Source organism: Staurois parvus, unplaced genomic scaffold (assembly GCF_062004578.1).
Source record: "Staurois parvus isolate SC_StPar_1 unplaced genomic scaffold, SC_StPar_1.0 ptg000090l, whole genome shotgun sequence".
Lineage (NCBI taxonomy): Eukaryota > Metazoa > Chordata > Amphibia > Anura > Ranidae > Staurois > Staurois parvus.
Window position 1 is genome coordinate 5,311,736 of NW_028317886.1, and position 18,391 is coordinate 5,330,126.

Sequence of the window (18,391 nt, forward strand, 5' to 3'; positions counted from 1 at the left end):
ATTGAGTACTGACGTGATACTTGTTTTATTTGCACTAACATACAATTTTGAGGACAAGCTTTCGGGGTATGTCCCCTTCTTCAAGGTCCATGCAGTACTATTACAAAGTTTTAGCAGAATGTTAGAAGAGATGTGGGGGATGAGAAAAAAAAAAAGCAGAAAGAAACACAAGCCTAGGGTTAGACTAGAGATAAAGACACAGCAAAGCAAAAGCAAAGGGGGGTGGGGGGGGGAACAACAACACTCACATAGGGAGTCATAAATATGTTGGATAATGATTGAGGAATCCCATGTCCAAATTAAGGCCCTTATCTCTTGTGTCAAATAGAATTATCATTCTTAGTTCAAAAGTTTTTCTTTCCTGAATGGATTTGAAATTTCCTTTAAGAACTAAAACATTGAGGTCTCCCATTGTGTGGTCTGGTTGTGCGAAATGGATGAATTTGCACAGACATACCATCAAGGAACATAAAGAAGATGACTTTTGCACACCTGTGGGACACCATTTCGCACAACCAAACCACACAATGGGAGACCTCAATGTCTGGTTGTGGTCTGGTTGTGCGAAATGGTGTCCCACAGGTGTGCAAAAGTCATCTTCTTTATGTTCCTTGATGTTATGTCTGTGCAAAACACACAAATACCACGGAAAGAAAGCTCTATCTGTGGGGAAAAAAGAACATAAATTTAATTTATGTGCAGCGTTGCATGACCGCACAATTGTCAGTTAAAGTAGTGCAGCACCTTATCACAAAAAGTTGGCCTGGTCAGGAATTCAATGGTATATATAACAGACCAAAAGGCATGGAATAACAGAAGTGCACTGTTGGGGTTTACATACACTTCAACCATTCCCTACACTGCACTTCTCTCAACTACAAAAACGTCATGGCTTCGTACACACTAAGCTCACCACCCCTAGAAACACTCATTAGTCAATAGTGGGGGCACAGAGAGTTTATGTTATCTGATAACCTCCAGCTTCATACACACTCAACAAACTGCTTTACGGTGACACACTGACATACAACCGCTGCCCATATGAGCAGCACAGTACAGTTCTGGGGGGAGGTCACCCAGGAGCCAGGAGAAGAACAGTCCAATCACAGAAAGACATGGTGCAGACTTCCGGTAAGTAGAACCAATCAGTGGTTAAGAGAAAAACTGATTGATAACGAGGCTTGGAACGCAAAACTGAGCGGCGTGGAGTGCACGCGTGGTGTCAGTGAGATCGTGGGGTGTGCGATGGCAGACTGATCTCTGGTGTATGGTGAGTGGTCCGCTGAGTCCAGGCTTTATAATTGACGGTCACTTCTTACCCCATAACGTATCACACCGGGTGGGTTAAGTGACAACCTCTATTACTTCCTAGAGTGTAATGAACAATTTATTGGAGGTTACATGAGAAGTTGTCGACAGCGTAGGCCATGGTTTTTCCCTCTTTATATTTATTTTAAGGCATAGACATCATGGGTGTTATTTACTAAAACTGGAGTGTGTGAAATCTGGTGCAGTTCTGTATAGAAACCTGCAAGTTTTATTGCCAAAGCTTAATTGAACAAGTGAGAAGCTGATTGGCTACTGTGGACGGCTGCACAAGATTTTAGTAAATCTCCCCCTATGTGTCATATCCGATGGGATTGTAGTTCTGCCACCGCTGTATTCTGAGCTTTTGATGTGGACTGTCTATGTAAATGCCATTTCCTGATGTCTTCCCCCCCCCGCCATCCTGCTTCATCGGAATTACCTTCAAGAGGACCGTCAGTTGTGTTTATAAATAACGTACCTGCAGACCTTTAAAACTAAGGTACATACCAGTACACAGGGAACCCAGCATGGTCTTCCCACAGGTGGTTCCCTGTGCCACCATCATGGATATGGGAGCTGGTTGTGGCTTCCTGAGCAACCACAACAGGCACCCCGCTGCACAAACTTCCCTCATGCACTGTGATTGGTCCTGCAGCCTCCTGGGACAAGTGACGCGTCTCAGGAGGGGGTGGGGCTCAAGGCATTATACTTTAGGCCCCTTTCACACTTACGGCATCATTGGATCCTCCTATAAGTTTTTCAGGCGGACCCGATTGGACCAACCATAGTTCTTTATAGAGCAGCGGGCATCCTTGGACTTGTGCCAACTGACAGCCGTCGGCATCCTCAGTCTTGGGTCCACCTGTCGGCATCCTCGGTCTTGGGTCTGCCTGTCGGCATCCGATCCTGTACACTAAAAACAGGCAGTCCATTTCCATCCAACTGCCCCATAGAAAACAGTGGGCTGTGTCCGCTCTGCATAGGCCTACACCAAAGCTCGTGGTACAAAGTACCATACGACGTGTAGTACTACTTTTAGTTCAGTTTCATCCCATTCATGTGCAATTTATATCAGGGCATAGCGTGAACCGGCCCTAAGGGCTCAATTACACTAGCTCCAAAAATGGCATTGAACACACTTTTTTAAAGCACTCTGAATACTGGTCAAAGGCCCTGTCCCTAAATGGTTAGCTTAAAGTCCTGTTTACACGTATTTGCTTTGCTTCAAAAGTTATACCCCATGTCGTTTTAGCAGTGCTTCAAAGTGTCTTCAAAGCCTCCATAGACGTCTGACAAAGATCTCTTACAGCACCTGCAGGTCACAGCTGTTAAAAGTGTTTTTATGCGCCATCCTGAGGAAGTGGCCAGGTAGTGCCATGAAATGCCTTGATGGATGGTGTTTATATTATTCTGTGATCAATAAATATTGAATCAATGAACAATCCATTTCTCAGCTTCTCCTTATTTGGGTGCCTCTGATGACACTAGTTTCTCACCTTTTTGTGGCTCATAAACCTATTATCCTGAACGCAATGGAATCCTGAGACCGCAGAGAGTAGAATCGTCTGGATCACCCCACCGAGCATCGAGTGACCTTGCGCAGGGACAGACATGTTCCCTGCAGGCTTTCACTCCAGGTTGTCGTCTGCTCCGCCATTAGGGAGCCCAGCAACCTCACAGATGTGAGTACACCATTGCAATTTACCTTTTCATCATTTATTTCATCCAATTATCTGTCAAACTACTACACCATAAGAAACTCCACCGCGGCCTCTCTTTTTTTTTTCTTATCTTTGGAGGTACACCAGATATTCCGTTTAGGTAGATCGGACTGGAGGGCAGTCAGGTGTAAATGGACAACAGTGTCCATTTACACCCAAACAACCATAGAGCAGAGTGGGCGCCGTCTGTGTCCTCTCTGTATAAACTGAGCGGACACAGATGTGTCATCCACCCCGCTCTTCAGGAGATCTGTGAGTGGATTCCCTGCTAATTGGCTGGAGTCCACCTTGTCTAATAGGAGCCTTTGTGTTCTGGATTTGAAGTACTCACTAAAGAGGGATATGCTTTGTTTATATTTCATGTCAGAGGTATACAACCACTTTAATATTTTTAAATGAGCCAGTGTTGTAAAGTGTATCTTTTTCTATTGTATCATTAGCCTTAACCATAAATGGAGGCAGGTATGTTGCTTTTGCAAATAAAAAAATAAATTTGAAAATACTTAACTGTCAGACACGCCTTAAAGTATTTGTAAAGGTTCTGAATTATTTTTTTTTTTTTTAAGTAACAAACAAGTGATACTTGTCTGCTCTGTGCAATGACTTGCACAGAGCAGCCCGGATCCTCTTCTTCCTAGGTCCCCTGCCAGCACTCCAGGCTCGCTCCCAAGCCACGTCTGTGTGTCCGAGACAGAGCGTATCTCGGTTCCTACTCACTGACTGTGCTTGACAGCAATGGCTCCCGCTGCTGTTTCTCAGCTGATGAGGGAGAGACTTGGGAGAGCTTCTGCTCTTGTGCACATTGCTGAATGGGGCTCAAGTAAATATAAGAAGGGGTTAGCTGCACACTGAAGGTTTTCTACCTTCATGCATAGACTGCAAAAACCTTCAGGCTTTAGAACCACTTTAAAATTCAACTGACTGCCATTTTCTGCTCTTTTTCCAGATTCTGCTGGAATCTCTGAAACTTTTGTCAGTGGAATCTTGACTGTATGTGGTGAAAATAAGTTTGCAGGGTTTACTTTAACAGAATTTAGTGGATGTTTATGAGTTCACTGTCATTAAATATAACTGCTGAATGTATTGTATATTAAGCAGTATAATCATTTTAATGGAATTCTTTTATAATACAGCGCAGAATACTATGGATACAAAGGAAGACATTGCTGCAGCTGAAGTTGCTGTCAACAGTCAACGGCGGAGTGAAGCAGAAGAAGCAGCCATGGCAGGTTTAGATCCTGGTGAAAAAGGTTCATTGTCTGGATGTGGTGATGACGCTGAAGCACCTATAAATAATAATAATAAGGAAGGAATGCAGTCCTCTTCCTCAGCAACTGGAATCCCTAGGATTGGAGATAGGCCTGGTTTATGTCAATCTTGTGAAGTACAGCCAGAAGAACAAATGGAACTGGGTGAATCCTTGCATTTTGAAAACCATACAGTAGCTATGCACAATGGGAGTACCGTGGAATCTCCGCATGTATCAGTCTCATTTCCACAAAGTTCTGGTAAAATACTGTCTGTATGTGATGAAGAAGTGGAGGAAAGTTCTTCAGGAGACTCCTCTTCAGACAGGTAGGGTGTTCTTTCCACATTTAGTGATCTTTGGTGCAGTTTTTCAAGGTCAGAGGAGAAGGAAACACTTTTGGAGTTTATTTACTAAATCTGGGGAGTGCATAATCTGGTGCAGCTCTGCATAGAAACCAGTCAGCGTGTGTGTTTGTGTGTTTTTGTTCTATAAAAAAAAAAAAAAAAAGTCCTACTTTTGGAACATGTTACATGTTCCACCCATATTTAGGCCTCTGCAGCCTCTCCTCACCTCTCCTGTGACAGCGAGCGGGATCTTCTCCCTGTGCCCGCTTTCACTGTTTGAGAACAACACGGCTGTGCGGGCCTCCACCAACGCATCACTCATTTACAGTTTTCTGTGAATGCATGAATTACAACTACTGTCAGCCATTGCGGCTGACAGCTTGTACTTCTGAATGGGCTGCAGGGTCACTGATGAGCTTCCTCACAGTTCATTCACAAACCGTGCAGCTTGTAAACAGTCAGCACGTATTAAGGTACGGGCTAAAAGCTGCAGGGGTTGTCTGCAAGAACCTGCATTGCACCCCTGATCCACTTATCATGGGTGCAATGCTTTCCAGGCTTCTCAGGGAAAAAATAATACATGCACATTTTTTTTTTCCTGGAAAATTGTGTACATTTATTTTCTCCTAAAAGGTGTATGTATCCTTTAATTGAACAAGCTGAAGTTAGAAGTTGATTAGCTTCCATGCACAGCTGCACTGGATTTTGCACTCCAGTTTTAAGTAAATCAACCCCTTTGTGTCTGGAGGAAGAAATGTTTTTCATATATGTAAAGGCTTCTTCACAGTAAGAGCTGTGAAAATTTGGAATAAACAACACAAGCAATATACCAAGGCACTAAACCTTATTGGTTAATAGTGGCTGAATTAGTCCCAATAGTCCTGCTGCTGGGCATGTAGTTGTGCATTATGTGTGGCATTGGAATTAGTCCATTATTGGCACTTACAGCCAAGTAATTTAATAAAGACATCAGCACCCAAAGCTAATCTGTTTGTTATTCTACCATATATACTCTCAAGGTCCTTGTACTGTGTTTTGTGTGTTGCCTTTTGAAAATGTGGAATAGATTACCTCAGGGACTAGTTCTAGCCAGCTAAGTCATTTATGTAAAAAAAAAATCATTAGGAATGCACAGAATATAACTGGATATTAACATTTATAAATCACCAGAGATAGTTGATCCAGGGATGAGCCGATGAATTAGGGGATCAGGAAGGAATTTATTCTTCTGTTTGGAACAAATTGGATCATGCCTTGGAGTGTTTTTGCCTTTCTGTTGATCAACTGTGGGTATGGAGTTCTGTTTCTGGAGGTTTTTCATTTATTGGTTGAGTTTTCTGAACTTTTCTAACTTGACTGTTACAATTTTCATTACAAATTACATATCAACAGTTTTGCTTTTGATTTCTGCTGCTTGTAGCTATTTTATTTTCTTCTTTGGGGTCTTGCTAGCACTTTTTTGTCACTTTTTAACCATTTGCCCCCCCCAAATGACCTCTTTTTGGAAAGCAGACAACCCAAGGATTTTGCAGAGGCATGTTGAGTCCATGAAACATTAAATTTTTTGAAAATAACCCTTTTTATGTTTAAAAAAAAATAAATTGTAACCTAAATGATATATTGCTCACACATGCCATGTGTATATGTGGAATAACACCCCAAAAGACCTTCTTCTTCTCCCGAGTATGGGGATACCACATGTGGGACTTTCTGGCAGCCTAGCTACATACAGGAGCCTGAAATCCAGCGACCACTTCCAGGCTTTCAAAGGGCATATTTCCTCATATCACTTCCTCACTACCTATCATAGTTTCAGAGGCCCAGGGTAGTACAAACACCCCCTCAAAATGACCCCTTTTTGGAAAGACACCCCATGGAATTTGATAAGGCATGGTGAGTATTTTACAGATATAATTTTTGTCACGGTTTTGAAAAAGAAAAGAAAAAATACATTTTCATTTTCTTTTTGTTTTCCAAAAACTTGTGGCAACAAATGAGATCTGCAAAATACTCACTATGCCTCTTAGCAAATACCTGGAAGTGTCTACTTTCCAAAAATGGGTCATTTGGAGCGGTTGCTTCTACTATCCTGGCATTTCGCCGAAAACTGAAATTCGCAGTTTTTAAAAATGAATATATATTTGTTAAAAAAAACAATATATACCCCAATTTTTTGTAAAATATGAAAGAGGATGGTACGGCATGTAAATAGATACCTAACATGTCACGCTTTAAAATTGCACATGCTCGTGGATTGGCGTGAAACTGCGGTTCTTAAAAATCTCCATGGGTGATGCTTTAAAATTTCTACAGGTTAACAGCGTAACGTTATAGAGGAGGGTCTAGTGCTAGAATTATTGCTCTTGCTCTGACGTTCGTGCTGATACCTCACGTGTGTAGTTTGAACACCGTTTACATATGTGGAAATGGCCTACGTATGCATTCACCATCAAGGGGGGACAGGGGCACTTCAAACTTTTTTTTTTTTTTTGCACTGTCCCTTTAAAAAAAAAAAAAAAAAAAATCACTTTTTTTCTTATCACAAGAAATGCATGCATCCCTTGTGATAGAAATAATTAGTGACAAGTCCTCTTCATGGAGAGATACCACATCTCTCCTCTGCAATGTAAAGCATTGGATAAAAAAAAAGCATTGATCTAGTGCAGCAGTTCTCAACCTGTGAGTCGCGACCCCTTTGGGGGTCGAACAACACTTTCACAGGGGTCGCCTAAGACACCGCTCCTCTATTTGTCTGCAGGCGGGTCTGGATCAAGTGTTTGCAGTCATTTCCTGTTCTGTCTGAGACTGTGTTGTGCCTTCTTCCATTTCCAACAACATATCTTTGTGAAACAGGGTTTTCCAGCTTGTTGGTTATCAAGTCTAAATACAGAAGTAGACTTGTTATGGAAGATGATCTTCATTGTGCTCTTGCAAAGACTGCCCCGAGAATTTCTGATCTGGTGAGAAAGAAGCAGTCTCAACCTTCGCACTGATGTTGGCTTTTTACGCATACTGTTGCAAAATGTAGCAATGTAGTTTACTATTGTTATATTAAGACTGTTACCCATGCTTCAAGACAAAATTTCATGCTAGCAATCAAAATAATTTTATGGTTGGGGGTCACCACAACATGAGTAACTGTATTAAAGGGTTGCGGCATTAGGAAGGTTTAGAACCACTGATCTAGTGCTTTAAAAAAAAAATAAAAATATGGCGGGAATGGGAAATGACATCGCTCTGGTCCTCCAAGGGCATAGAGATGAGTGGTGGCCATCTTTCCTTCACTCATCTCTATGCCCAGCGCCGGGATCGATTGTTTTCTCAGGTAAGGCTGAGAACTACCGAGTGGTGGGGTTTTTTCGGCACCTGTATCTGTGCGCTTTTTTTTTTTTTTTTTTTTTTTTTTTTTTTATTTCGGCCAACAGCTGAAAGGGGTGATTTTGGCTGAAAATGTCTGTGATGTATGTGTGTGTGTGTGTGTGTGTGTGTGTGTGTATATATATATATATATATATATATATATATATATATATATATATAAAAATTATTATTATATTTCTTTTTTTAAGCAGAGGCCCTAGAGAATAAAACGGTGAGTGTTGAACTTGAGTGCTTTTGGTCTCTTAGATCATCATAGAGATCAGCTGTATGGTCAGCCAGCTGCATTTTCTGATTCCCCTGTGGGACAGGTGAGCCTGTGGAAGGCTGCAAGGGGGGGGAAAAGGTCCTTCCTGCTGCTTGTAAAAACCGGTAGCTAATGGGATTGATGTGGAGTGACTAGTCCAGATTATCAGGTAGGAATATGGGTTACTGTAGCAAGAGGGAGCTGTATGGTCTCACAGAGAAGGAAGGCTGGCCCTGGGTTTGAGCACCGAAACATATTTGCCAAGTTAGGTGAAGATGGGGGTGGCAGCCCTGGATGTCACTGCTATCCCTAACAGCCGGGAGGGCAGACCATTTGGGAGAGGTGGTGAGGGTAGTGCAGGAAGGCCTAGACAATTCGTGGTAATAGGGAATTCTATAATCTGAAGGATGATAGAATAATTTGTCAACAGGATCGCCTCAACCGAATGGTTTGCTGTCTGCCTGGTGTCAGGGTGCGGCATGTGGTGGACCTGGTTGATAAATTACTGGGAGGGGCTGGGAATGACCCAGTTGTCTTGGTCCATGTTGGAACCAATGACAGAATACATGGAAGGTGAAGGCTCCTTAATCAATTTAAAGAACTAGGCTGCCGGTTGAAGGGAAGGACCTCCAAGATGATATTCTCGTAAATATTATCTGTGCCATGCACAACTTGGGAAAGACAGGGAGATTAGAGAACTCAATGCATGGCTAAAGACCTGGTGTAAGAGGGAAGGATTTGGGTTTCTAGAGCACTGGGCTGACTTTTTTTCATTGGGGTGCAACCTACATGCTAGAGATGGTTTGCACTTAAATCGAAGGGGGTCTGCTGTGCTGGGGGAGAGGTTTATGGGATGGCTGGAGGAGTATTTAAACAAGGGGAAGGAGATCTTATAGTATAATGGGGCAGACATATCAGACAGGGGTAAGTCCTTATTGGTGGATGGAATGGGGAAAGATGGGGGAGGGCTATGGCAGGTGATAAGGTTCCCATGTTACAAACAACCATTGGAATTGCTACCGTTTGTACAAAAATAAAAAAAATGTGCATAAGGTGTCAGTGAATTAAAGTTTGTTCACCAATGCCAGGAGTCTGCCAAGCAAAATAGGTGAGTTGGCAGCTTTAGTGCATGTAGAGAACTAGGATTTAATTTTGTATTGCTGAGTCTTGGCTTCATTCTTCACATGACTGAGCCACCCTGTCTCTCTTTTGGAGAGACAGGGTGAAAAGGAAAGGTGGTGGTTTCTGTCTCAATGTGAGAAGTGATCTCAGAGTGAGTGTGAAAGAGGACCTAGTTGATAGAGAGTGTGATGAGGCTGAAGCATTATGGGTGGAACTGCATATGGGGGTGTTTACTACAAGGTGATTATTGGAGTTTGTTATAGGCCACCCATTGTTAATGAGGAGGTGGAGACTGCACAGGTCGAAAGGGCTGGGACAGTGATAATAATGGGGGATTTTAACTACCCGGAAATTGACTGGAGTAATGGCACTGCAGGAACAGTTAAAGGGCAAAAATATATAAACCTACTACAGGACAATTTTATGGTACAGTTCATAGAGGCCCCAACTAGGACTGATGCTCTGCTGGACCTGGTAATCTCAAACCATGCAGAGTTTACAGTATTACTAATGTCCATGTAAAAGAATATTTGGGTAGCAGTGACCATACCATGATTTCATTTATCGTTGGCTGTAAACAACAAGCACATACGGGAAAAATAAAAACGCTCAATTTTAAGAGAGCTAATTTTCCAAGGCTGAGAGCTGCCTTCCAAGACTTAGACTGGGTGGGGATTATTGGCATCGATGAACACAACACAGAAATGGGAGTTCTTCAAAAATACTGTACAGTATGTGAACACTGCAAAATATATTCCCACGGGCAACAAGTTTAAAAGGCTAAAAATCAAACCTATGTGACTTATGGCCAAAGTTAAAAAAGCTATAAATAAGAAAAGAGCTTTTATTTAAAAAAAAAAAAAAAAAAAAAAAAAGGAATGCTATCGTTGTTTAAACATTGCAAAGCATATAAAAGGAACATCCCGAGAGATTCAGGGGAACTTGGGTCTGTTGGAAGCATTTTAAAACCACCCCTACCTACCACCTACTAATGCAGCAATGATTGACTAGACCTATTCTGACATTGGGGAATGTTCTCTTTTCTGAGATACCTCTCGATCTGTGCCTAGATATACCTTTTTGTCCTTCAAGGCTTGCTCCTTTGGAACTTGTATCCACATATTACCCGGTTGACTGTCTTGATTTGCACCATGGCTTCAACTATAAGCTGACATTTCTATTGTGACGCGTTTCACATGTTGAAAGCCACCTACCCGCAAGAATATACTCCTTTTTTTCATTTTACCATACGATAAGCCCTTCCCTCCCTTCCCTTTTTTTTTTCCTCTCTTTCTTCCTTCTCCCTTTCTATATACTTAGGTTATCACCAAGTTACTCTACTTACTAACTAACCCTCTTTCTACCTGATCTTTAGCTCTCGCCTGTGTTCTACTCTTATCTTCGTACCATAACCAATACAGAATGCTGTACCTCAAACAGACGTATTACGCTCCATAACACTTACACTTCCAATTCTTGGACACGTGAAACGGATCTAAGGCTTCCATAGATGCTGTTCATATTCGATATCACACACGTCACACTTCCCTGACAGAAAATCCTGCTCAACGGTCAAAAGACAATATATCTCCTAACTCATTTCTTATTTCTGGTACAATTCCTGGATTGTAATATTATGTTGACTAAATGTTTTACAACGTTATATTTTGTATTGCCTGTTATGCTTTGACCCGTCTGCGACATGGGAGTCGACATACAGTAATCTGTCAGATTTTGGATTCACGTCTGTATATGTATTGTTTTTGCCTGCTTTCTTCTAATAAACTTTTTTGAAAAAAAAATAAAAGAATATGTAAAAAGGACATCGAGGCCATAAAAATTTTAAACAAACGACAGAGTGCAAAAGATAGCAGGACCAACCCCAAACAATTCTTCAAATATATTAATAGTAAAAAGGTCAGGTTCGAGCATGCAGGCCCTTTTACAAAATAATTTAGAGTAGGTGACTGGGACAAAGAGAAGGCAAATTTATTAAATCCCTTCCTTCATCTCTGTGTATATGAAGGAGCATGGGGGAGCTCTTGTCCATATAGGGCATGGTATTGACACAGTAAAAATGTCAATACCATTGGCTCACAACTGATATGATCCAGAAATATTTAGACTGAATAAAGCACCTGAACTGGATGGCATACACCTACGGGTCCTTAAAGAATTGAGCTATGTCATTTCAAAGCCATTGTTTATTATCTTTAGTGATTTTTTTTAATGACTGGCATAGTACCACTGGATTTGGCGTAAGGCCAATGTGATGCCAATATTTAAAAAGACATCAAAATTTTTACCAAGTAATTACAGTATAGACCTGTTTAACATCAATCGTTGGGAAGATACTGGAGAGTTTAATAAAAGACCACATAGATGAGTTCTTGCTGGGAAAAAATATTTTAAGCAACAGACATCATGGTTTCATGAAAGACAGAAGTTGTCAAAACAAATCTGATTTCTTTTTATGAGGTGAAAAAAACCTTGGACAGAGTTTGACACAGTTCCCCACACATGGCTAATGTGTAAGGTAAAGTCTACAGGCTTGGAAAAATCAGTATGTAAATGCAAAGAAAGCTGGTTAAAAGATCGTGTTCAGAGAGTAGTGGTTAATGATTCATACTCTGAATGGTCTAGGGTAGTCAGTGATGTACCCCAAGGTTCAGTGTTGGGACCCTTACTTTTTCACATATTTATAAACAATATAGGGTCTTGGATTAAAAATACCATTTCAGTCTTTGCAGATGACACCAAGCTGTGCAGTGGAATATTGTCCTTACAGGATGTCTCCAACTTACAAGCTGACCTCAATGCACTGTTTAATTGGGCAACTATGTGGCAAATGAGGTTTAATGTTGATAAATGTAAGGTAATGCACTTGGGGGCTAAGAATATGCAGGCATCATACATACTAGGGGTGGTACAACTGGGGGAGTCAATGGTGGAGAAGGATCGTAATAGTGGCATGCAATGCCAAGCTGCGGTTTCTAAAGCGAGCAAAATCCTCTCTTGTATTAACAGAGGTATAGACTCCAGAGAGAGAGATATCATATTACCCCTGTACAAATCATTAGTAACACCTCATCTGGAATATGCAGTTCAGTTTTGGGCACCAATTCACAAAAAGAACATTGGGGAACTGGAGACAGTGCAGAGAAGGGCAACTAAACTGATAAGAGGCATGGAGGAGATCAGCTACGAGGAAAGATTAGAGGAACTGAATTCATTCTCTCTTGAGGAGAGTAAGCAGGCATATGATCAAGATGGTTTTGGCCAGCTCCGTGAATTGCTTTAAAAAAGGCCTGGATTCTTTCTTAGATACACAGAATATAACTGGATACTAACATTATAGGTAAAGTTGATCTAAGGAATATCTGATTTGCCTCTAGGGGGATCAGGAAGGAATTATTTCCCCTGCAGGAGCAAATTTGATCATGCTTTGCTAGGGTTTTTTCTCTCCTGTGGATCAACTGTGGGTATAGGTTTATAACTTTTTTTTTTTTTTTAACTGGATGGACTTTTGCCTTTTTTTTTCAGCCAGACTAACTATGTAATTATATATCATCTGATTTGGAGCAGTTAGACAGGACAAACTATATTCAGCATCAGGCCAATAAAATTGAGGTTTAAGGGCTCGTTCACAGCAAACGTTCATGGGAACTGCCGTGCAGATTTCACTTGCAGAGATATCAGTTTACATTGGTGTTCATGTGTGATCTAATTAATTTTATACATGTTGCAGATTCCTGCGCAAAACAAAATCTGCATGTGATACTAGTGGTATCAACAGGGCACATAGAGAACAATTGATTTTGTTGTCCCCTTGCAAAATGTGTGCAAAAAAACTGACAACTGTGCACCATGGTGTGAATGAGCCCTAACAGTATATCAAAAGGCAAATGGCCATAATTTTTTTTTTAATATTTATTTATTTTTTTGTAAATATCCAAAATTTTAGTTTGCCACCAGAGTAGGAGTAGAGGGGAAATCTTCCAATGGGGATAGTTGTTCCCATGACTACTGTCTCAGTGGGCATTTTCTCTACATTGGAAAAAAAATTCTCTCTTTTCCAGTTGAGTCTACAGGACAAGAAGTGAAGGAAAATCTCCCCTACTTTTATCTAAAATGAAAAAAGTTGTGGCTTTAGATATACTTTATTGCTATTCCCAATATATTCACAAAATGTTCTTCTATATATCCCAAATACAGGGAGCCCAAAAATGTGTAGGTTTTGTTACATATGTCGCTGTATATATTTTAGATTTCTAGGTATTGGGCTTTTTTTTTTTTATTTGTATGATGGCTATAATTTACCAGCTGCCCCATGTACAGCAGAGACTATGCAAACAGGTTAAATCAAATAAATAGAACTGTCAAAATTGCGTGCACTTGTGAAAGTTATTAAAATTCAAGAAATGCATTCAATCCACTGGCCCATCAAATCCGAGACCACCCTTTGTTCTTTATGGGGAGGCAAATGTAAAAGGACATGTGTCCATTTACACCCGCCTACATCCGATCTGCTAAAAACAGACAGATGGGGATCTGTTCCCCATACTGTATATATCTGGTGGATCGGATGACAGTTGGATGTAAACAAGCAGGCAGTCCATTTACATCCTACTGCCCCATAGAGAACATCGGGCTGTGTCTGCTCAGCGCAAGCGGATCTGTTTTCCGCCTGCTCAGTGGGGATCAGAGGACTGATCCCCCACTGGGCAGGGATATCCGCTTGGCAGAGTCTGCCAATATGAAAAGGTTATAAAAAGAATACTAATGGAGCCACCACATCTAAGAAATGCTAAACTTCTTTGGGTTTAATACTGTTTTAAACTAGAGAGGAGGCACTAAATTATTCCTACAAAATAAGATTTAACAAATTTACTATATTCACAAAGTTGAGCCCCCAATGTGCTATTAATGAAAGGTCTTCTTTGTGGATCCAGCAAGGCTCTCTTAAATCTGATGTCTCCGCTGCCACTCATCCAGGTAGATTGGGAACAGGGAGTTCCTGCTCTGCTTGTATACTTGCCCAGTATCCCCCAGGATTTGACCGCGCTTACGGCAGAGCTGAGCACTTCAGGTTCATTCTCAGCAGGAAGACGTAAGGAATCGTTCTTGATTTTCTCCTCCCTCTCTGTCATCCTGAATGCCTGAAAGTTCCATCCTCCAGCAGTCCTGTGCTCGGAGGATCCAGGAGATTATGGGACCCAAGAAGAAGGTTGGAGCAGCCACATGCTGCCAGTCTCATTTAAAAGTGATCTGGTGGCTGTAAAGTTGCCCGGATCACTTTTACAGTAAAGGTTATCAGACTAACAGATTAGAAGCCGGCTTCTAAGGTTTTTTTTTTTTTTTTTTTCCCGTTATCAAGTCTTGGAGTTCTGCAATGCTGTGCAGCCAACTTCTCAGAGTACTTCAGAAAGAGGACTTTAATCGGTGTCCTCTTGGCACAGTGAATTTACTACAAAGTTGTAAAATGTAATTTAAGTGCGTAAAGGTATTAAGGGCCTGTGTATTAATTATGCTACTAGTGACAACTTGCCATCTAATTTTCTAATATAGATTATGCAGTTCTTTTTCCAGGAAGGGTTAGGCTTTCAGGGAATGCAACAGTGGCATTTTAGGAATTCTGCCACTGACAGTGTTGCCTGATGCAGAAATCCCTGTATAACATGGTGCCTGCATTTAAAGCGGTTCTAATGGATCATTTTTTTTTTTTTTTATTAAAATAATAAGCATGCTATACATGCTCTGTGCAATGGTATTTCACAGAGCTGTCCCGAACCTCTTCTTCTGCTCCTCCTTCTGTGTGTGCCACCTCAGCAAGTCGATCATGTGCTATGGAGGCATGCTCCTGATCTGGGCTGTGTGTGCCCATAGACACACACACACAGCTTGGCCCTGCCCCCGCTCTCTTCTCACAGCATTTGACTGACAGCAGTAGGAACTGGTGGCTGTTGTGTTCTCAGAGTAGTGAGAGGGGAGAAAAGGCACAGCACTGGATCAATAAGAGGACTCTGGTAAGTGTTTAAGAAGAGGGGAGGTGACACAAGAAGTGACAAAACATTTTTACCTGAATGCAGGGAATGGCTTAAGGTTTAAAAAAAAAAAAAAAAAAAAAAAAGTTTTAGCTTTAACCATTTCAATACCGTGCAATTTTACCCCTTCCCCCCCAGGCCATTTTTCAGGTTTCAGCGCTCTCACACTTTGAATGACAAATGCTAAATTAACAAAAAAGTCCAAAAATTTTGAAAAAAACCCTGAAGTTTTTCTTTGTTTCTGTTATAAAACTTTGCAAATAAATAATTGTTCTTCATAATTTAGGCCGAGATGTATTCTGCTCCATGTCTTTGGTGAAAATAACCCAAATTAGGATGTATTATTTAGTTTGTAGGAAAGTTATAGAGTTCACAAACTATGGTATAGATCTGAATATTGATCAATCCTGAAGTACTGGCAGCCAATCTCATTTCTTGAGGTCCAAGAATGTCGGAATAGTACAGATATCCCCAAATGACCCCTTTTTGCAGAGTAGACAGTCCGACGTACTTCATAAGAGGCATGGCGAGTTTTTTGAAGTTGTATTTTTTTGTCACCAGTGCAGTACAGCGTCATCATATAACTGGCAATGGCAGTGAACAGGGACACTGACTGGGGACAATATGAAAAAAAAAATTATATATTTTTTAAAAAATTTTTTAATTTATTATTTTTAATTTTTTATTACATTTTTTTTTAAAGATTTTTTTTTCATATTTTACTATGACCAAAGTAGTACAATGTTACCATAGTAACATTGTACTACTTTGGGGAAGTGATCAGTTTTTTTTTTTTTTTTTTCTTTTTTTTACACAATTTGCTTATAGCAAAGAATTACTTTGCTATAAGCAAGCATTTACCTGAATGACATCAATTCATTCAGCTTTTTTTTTTTTTTTTTTTTTTGTGCTTAGCTGTGATTTGGTCACAGCTAATCACATGACATGTGCATGTGATTAGCTGTGGCCATTCACAGCTAGGCACTAGTATACAATGGATGGCATCATGAATGAAGCCATCCATTGTATACAACTGTCATGTGACCTGCTGTGATTGGTCACAGCAGGTCACATGGTACCAGCAACTACTCAGATCTGTCATCGGCCGTGTCCGAGGTGCACGGCCAGTGACAGATCGCACTGCTGCGCCGCTCTGCATTAGCGCAAACTGCGCATGTGCGGGAGCACGCCAAATGGCGTGCACCCGGAATGCAGGAACACTTTTGAAGCCGCCAAACGGCCATTGGCCGGGCGGCTAATGGTTAAAGCCAATCTAATTACACCCTGACTGTGCTAAAGTCAGAGTGTGCACTCAGTTCACCTTTAATCCAAATTCTGAAATAGAAATCAAGCAGCAAGACTTTTTATGATGGCGGGGGTACTTGCACTGTAAATATTCTGGCCAATTGTTTACTTGGATTTGTCTAGTACTCTTTTAATAAAGCCTATTTAATGTAGGCCAAGCTAGCACTGCTTGCATAGAATTGTACGAGTTGGTAAAGAAAAGATTTATGATTTCATAGTATCAAGATTCCTTTAAACATTTTCTAATGTTCAAGAACAGCGATGGCAAGAATCTGTTTGCTAAGAACAGGGTACATATCTTCATGCGTTTTCATGCCTGAAGTGCACTTGCATTTCTTTGTGCCCAAGGTCATAATTCTGTGCAAGAGTAAAAGCACAAATGGTAACATTGCTGATGAGTAAAGCCATGTGAATGCTTTGGCAGCTTTGTTAGAAAATGTTCTCCTTTGGTGACTTGTTAATGTACAGAATAATCATTTTTAGCACAGCATTAAAATTAGTTGCATTATTCTAAATGCTGCAATAACGCTGGTGTGGTATCCAATACACAGATGAATCTTCTATCACTTTTTGAGCCAGAGATTTCTTTTGGTTGTATTTAGCAACCTCAATACAGGGCAATTTCACCCCCTTCCTGCCCAGGCCAATTTGCAGCTTTCAGCACTGTCGCACTTTGAATGACAATTGCGTGGTCATGCATTACAGTACCTATATGAAATTTTTTGCATTTTTTTCACACAAATAGAGCTTTCATTTGGTGGTATTAAACCTCTTCCATACCGGGCACTTTTACCCCCTTCCCTCCCAGGCCATTTTTCAGGTCTCAGCGCTCTCACAATTTGAATGACAATTGCGCGGTCATACAACACATTACCCAAACAAAAATGTTATAATTTTCTTCACACAACTAGAGCTTTCTTTTGGTGGTATTTAATCACCACTGGGGTTTTTATTTTTTGCTAAATTAACAAAAAAAGACCGAAAATTTTGAAAAAAAAACACGTTTTTCTTTTGTTTCTGTTATAAAAGTTTGCAAATAAATAATTGTTCTTCATACATTTTAGGCCGAGATGTATTCTACTACATGTCTTTGGTGAAAATAACCCAAATTAGTATGTATTATTTAGTCTGTAGGAAAGTTATAGAGTTCACAAACTGTTTCCGAAAATTGATCAATCTAATTTCTTGAGGTCCAAGAATGTCAGAACAGTACAGATATCCCCCAAATGACCCCTTATTGCAAAGTAGACAGTCCGACGTATTTCATAACAGGCATGGTGAGCTTTTTGAAGTTGTAATTTTTTTTTTTTTGTTATTTTTTGGAAAATGAAGAAATTAAAAAAAATTATTTTCACTTTTTTTTTTTTTTTTTTCAAATATTGTCACCAGTGCAGTACAGCATCATCATATAACTGGCATGGCGGTGATCATGGACACTGACTGGTGAGAGTACAACAAAAAAAATTTGATAATTTTTTTTTTTTTTTTTTTAAGATTTTGTTTTTCTCATATTGCCCTATGACCAAAGTAGTGTAATGTTACCATAGTAACATTGTACTTCTTTGGGGAAGTGATCATTATTTTATTTTTTTTTTTACACAATTTGCTTATAGCAAAGAATTACTTTGCTATTAGCAGCCATTTCCCTGAATGAAATCGATTCATTCAGGGTT

General features: G+C 40.4%; 1 protein-coding gene across 2 annotated transcripts in view; it reads left to right on the top strand.

Moving 5' to 3' along the window:
- The first annotated feature begins 1,175 nt into the window (after positions 1–1,175).
- The window catches only part of NAF1 (nuclear assembly factor 1 ribonucleoprotein), a 105,279-nt gene continuing 88,063 nt past the window's right edge, over positions 1,176–18,391 (top strand). For both annotated transcript variants that reach the window (XM_089670375.1, XM_089670376.1), the window contains exons 1-2: positions 1,176–1,270; positions 4,163–4,604. In XM_089670375.1, the coding sequence (XP_089526501.1) occupies positions 4,174–4,604 (431 nt within the window). In that variant the 5' untranslated portion in view covers positions 1,176–1,270; positions 4,163–4,173. The remainder of the gene's footprint in view (positions 1,271–4,162; positions 4,605–18,391) is intronic.